Source organism: Leptonychotes weddellii, chromosome 4 (genome assembly GCF_054177405.1).
Source record: "Leptonychotes weddellii isolate Sample4059 chromosome 4, ASM5417740v2, whole genome shotgun sequence".
In the NCBI taxonomy this organism is placed as follows: Eukaryota; Metazoa; Chordata; class Mammalia; order Carnivora; family Phocidae; genus Leptonychotes; species Leptonychotes weddellii.
In genome coordinates, this window is record NC_138372.1 from 92,159,875 (window position 1) to 92,164,561 (window position 4,687).

The window sequence follows — 4,687 nt, forward strand, 5'->3', positions numbered from 1 at the left end:
CTCTACCACCTCGCCATCTGTCGCCTGCCCCCACAGGCATGCGTACCCCAGTGAGAGAAGCATGCTTTCACTTATTTGGCATGGAGCTGGCAGGGGCAGATTTGGCTCAAAAGAAGGCCTCCTTCACAGCCTGGGACCGAAAGGAATCTCCAGTATCTGGAAGGGCTTCAAGCTTTTTGTATTTCCAATTGCAATCCTTCAGGGCTGTGCTTCTCAGCCAGTCCCCTAACAGCGCACAGACGTTTGGCAGAAGCAGCCTCCCGCGGCAAGGACGGGCTGGCTTTGCTAGAGGTGCCGTGGAAACACAAGGAGTGGTGTTTGTTGACAGGGGAGGTGCTCCAGGGTTGGCTGAGGATGGGTAGGCCCTTTCGGAGCCCTGTCAGTGGTGCTTAGCCGGGGAAGCAGTGCTGACTGCCAAAGTCTGCGATCTGCCCCTTTAACAGTGATCACACAATGTGTCTCCCATCTGGCTGTGAGGATCCTTCTCTGTGCTGCTTTATCTGGACTTCAATGATACCGCATTTACCAAACAAGAATAGCTTCCAATCAACGAAGGCAGACACTAGACCACCAACCCTGAGCCAAAAGGTAACGTAAGTGGGATTGGTCTTTGACCCTTGCCTGCCGGCTTCCACGTCCCCTCTGCTTTCTAGGCCCTTCATCCCCCATAGGAGTTCCCTCACCTTCAGGATGGGGGCTCTGGTGACTCAGACTTACAGTCAGCCCCTCCAACCGTAGTGAATGTACCCTGAGGCGTCTGGGGTTGGGTGGCTCACTGCTCTCAGAAATATCCCAGAAGAAGTTTTCAGAAGGGCAGCAAATATAACACTAATAAATAAATCCTTAATGATGAACTCCAAAGCACCTATGGAGGAGTTTTGGGTTTTACTTTGCTCCTTCTCCCTCTCCCTCAAACCATCACTCTCCTGATGGAAAAGACAAGTCCTACCAGGAACCCCTTCACTGGGCTTTAGGACTACCTGAGAGTGAAATCTGCTTGGGGCAAGGCTCTGGCATGCCAAGCTCTCTGTGTTGCTCAGTTGAGCCAGGATTAATATTTGGAAAGACAGAGATGTATTTCCCATCGCAGAGTGGATCCCCAGGGCCAAGTTCTGTTTCTTCAAGATGCAGTAATTGCTACAATGATATCTCTTCCTAGAGTTTGTAAAAATACCCATGAATTTCCTCAAGCTGCCTACCCACTGCTCCCAGCCTAAGGGCTGGGTAAGGAGATCCCCAGCCAGAGAGGCCTGGGCCGCAGAGCTCCTAGGGGACCTGGTGATTGATATACTCAGTCCCTTAGGAAATGAGCCCCAGCCAGTGAGGTGCATGGGGACCCCTGAACAGGGGTCCAGCCTTATCTGAGACATTTGTTGGTGAGAAGGCTCTTACATCTGTTTCTGGACTTATTACTGGCCATCCAGCTTTTGAGACCACTTTGTTCTCTGACTTCTTCCCACTAGTCTCTAATTCAGCTCTTATTCCCTCTACACACACACATGCTTCCAGCACACCATCCTTCCTCCCATCCGAATTGTGTCTCCAACTTCCCACTATATTTCCCAGATGCTCCCTTCAGGCACAGCTCACCCAAGGAATGCTTTCCCACTTTCAGGGGCGTCCTATGCAGCCAGGTCCAGGAGTCCAACACCCCTCCCGAGGTCAGAGGTGGGAAGCAAATGAATTGCCAATGAATCCAAATCATGGGGGGAAAGCACCGGCTGTGATTTAAGATCAGTGAAATAACAGTGCTGAGCAGGAGAACGGAAGGAGGGTGACACCGAGAATATCTACCTAATTCTATTTTTGTCGTCTTTAACTTTAACTAAAAAGAGAGTGATCTGTGGCCCCACCATGCTGGCTGCCTAGTGTGATAGGCCAAGAGTAAAGCAGTTAATTTCCAAGTAAGCTTGGCTCTGAATGCCGAGAGCCTCTCAGCACGTCAGGGCCAGTCATGTTGAGGGGTCACTGCTCTCTGTAACAGCCCCTGGCAGGAAACCCACAGGGCCTGCGTTCTGGCTGGGTTCCCTTGCCCTGGACTCCACCCTGTTTGGCTGGGTCTCACTTGCTTGGCATATGTGTGAAGGCATCTGTCTTTTTCCCGCATTCTGGTTTGGGCTGAAACTGATTTATTCCAAAATCTGTTATGTATTTAGGATGTGTCATGCCCTGAATACTGGGTTTCAGTGCTATTTGAGTAACTTGTACAATTAATTACACTTTATATTCGGGCTATTAGGGCTTGAGCTGGCATGACACATGTATACTGGGCAAGAATAGTATGCAGATGGCATGTATCAACCAAACCAACAGCAAACATTTGTGCAGGGTGCTGTAGCTTGCAAAGCACTTTCACGTGCATTATCGCTTTCGGTTCTCACAGTAACCCCCTTGAGGTAGGTAGCAGAGTTCACAAAGCTCTTCCGCCCATTTGACAAATGATAAACATGGGACTCCGAGAAGTTAAAAGTGGCACAACAAGAATTTGAGATTCCATTCCACTTAAGAACTCACACGAGCTGAAAGAGATGTGACGTTGGCTCCTGGGAGTCTTTAGTTATTTTGTTTGAAATTCTCTGTCATTAGCCTGCACTTTTTATTTAACGTTGTTACTGAGGTATAATTGGCATATAATACACTGCACATATTTAAAGTGTACAGATAGATAAGTTTTGACATATGTATATACCCATGAAATCGGCACCATAATTAAGATAATGAGCATATTCACTGCCCCCCAAAAGTTTCCTTGGACTTCTTTGTAACCCCTCCTTCTCACTGTTCCCTGCATCTCCAGACAAACACTGATCTGCTCTCTGTCACAATATTTCGGTTTGAATTTCTTAGAATTTTATGTAACTGGACTTATAAAGGATGTACTCTTTTTTTCATTTCGCTTTCACTCAGCGTAAGATTCACTTATGTTGTAGCATCTATCAACAATTCATCCTTTTTTTTCTTTCTTTCTTTTCTTTCTTTCTTTTTTTTTTTTGCTAAATAGCATTCCATTCTATGGATATACCACAGTTTGTTTATCCATTCAGCTGTTGAACATTTGGGTTGTTTTCAGCTTGGGGCTATTACAAATGAAGCGCCAATGAACATACATGTACAGCCTTTATGTAGATGAATGTCTTCATTTCTTCTGGGTCAGTACATAGGCGTGGAATGTTTATATCACATGGCACGCATATGCTTCTCATTTTATGAAACTCCCAAATTGTCTTCCTAACAGGTTGGACCATATTACAACCCACCAGCAATAGGAGAGCTCCAGTTCTTCCCCATCCTTGCCAACACTAGGTATGATCCGTCTTTTTATTTCAGCCAATCTAATAGGTATATGGTAATATCTCATTGTGGTTTTAACTTGAATTTCCCTAACGACTAACAATGTTGAGTGTCTTTTCATATGCTTATCTGCCATCTAAATATCTTCTTTGGCAATGCATCTGTTAACATCTTTGGCCCATTTTTTAATTGTGTTTTTTGTTTTCTTATTGTTGAATTTTGTGAGTTCTTTCTAAATACTGGATGCAAGTCATTAATCAGATGTGTGCTTTGCAAATATTTACTTACAGTCTGTGTCTTATCTTTTCATTCTCTTAACAGCATCTTTTAAAATTTTGATTAAGTCCAATTTACCAATGTGTTCTTTTATGGATAGTTCATTTGGGATTTTATCTCAGAAATCTTTACTTAACCCAAGGTAACAAAGGTTTTCTCCTATGATTTCTTCTAGAAATTTTATGGCTTTAGGATTTACATTTAGGCTTATGATCCATTTTGAGTTAAATTTTTTATAAGGTGAGAGGTAGGGATCAAAGTCTACTTTTTACATATGGATATCCAATTGATCTACTGCATAAAAGACTATTTTTCACCACTGTCTGCTATAGCATTTTTGCTGAAATCAGTTGTCCATATGTGTATATTTCTGTTTCCAGACTCTATTCTATTCCATCAATCCATTTGCTTGTCTTTATGCCAATATCACTTTGTCTTGATTATGTGATGGCTAGTTTTACGTGCCAATTTGACTAGGTTTTGTTACTACCCGGTTATATACTCAAACCCTAATCTAGGTGTTGCTGCAAAGGTTTTTGTTTTGGTTTTTTTAAGATTTTTTTTGTGAAGGTATTTTGTAGAAGTGGTTAACAGCTACAGTCAGCGGGCTTTGTGTAAAGGAGATCACCCACAATAACGTGAGTAGGTCTCATCCAATCACTTAAAGGCCTGAAGATACAAAACTGACATTTCCTGGAGTAGAAATTCTGCCTCAAGACTCAACATTAACTACTAGCCGAGTTGCCAGGCCGCCCTGCCATTTCATCCTTGCCAGCCCCTATAATCATGGGAGCCAATTCCTTAAAAAATTATATATAAATTATATAAATTATAAAAATGATAAATTTATAGATATAAAATTATAAATTACATATATACATATAAAATGAATCAGTCCTCTTCCATATAAATCTACATAGATACAGCTATGTTTCCCTATTGTTTCTGTAGAGAATCCTGACTGACAGAATTACTGTAATTTTTTAAAAATTTTTTATTGTTATGTTAATCCCCATACATTACATCATTAGTTTTTGATGTAGTGTTCCATGATTCATTGTTTGTGCATAACACCCAGTGCTCCGTTCAGTATGTGCCCTCTTTAATACCCATCACCAGG

The 4,687-nt window shown here is 42.6% G+C and overlaps 1 protein-coding gene across 4 annotated transcripts in view; it reads left to right on the forward strand.

Annotated features, from left to right (window-relative positions):
- Positions 1 to 334: 334 nt before the first annotated feature.
- LOC145720874 (uncharacterized) overlaps positions 335 to 4,687 on the forward strand; it is a 35,402-nt gene continuing 31,049 nt past the window's right edge. For all 4 annotated transcript variants that reach the window (XR_014144124.1, XR_014144123.1, XM_081815804.1 and 1 more), the window contains exons 1-2: positions 335 to 588; positions 3,236 to 3,303. Coding sequence is in view for 2 of the 4 variants with exons in the window: in XM_081815804.1 (XP_081671930.1) it covers positions 454 to 588; positions 3,236 to 3,303 (203 nt within the window). In the remaining 2 variants the exon portion in view is untranslated. The remainder of the gene's footprint in view (positions 589 to 3,235; positions 3,304 to 4,687) is intronic.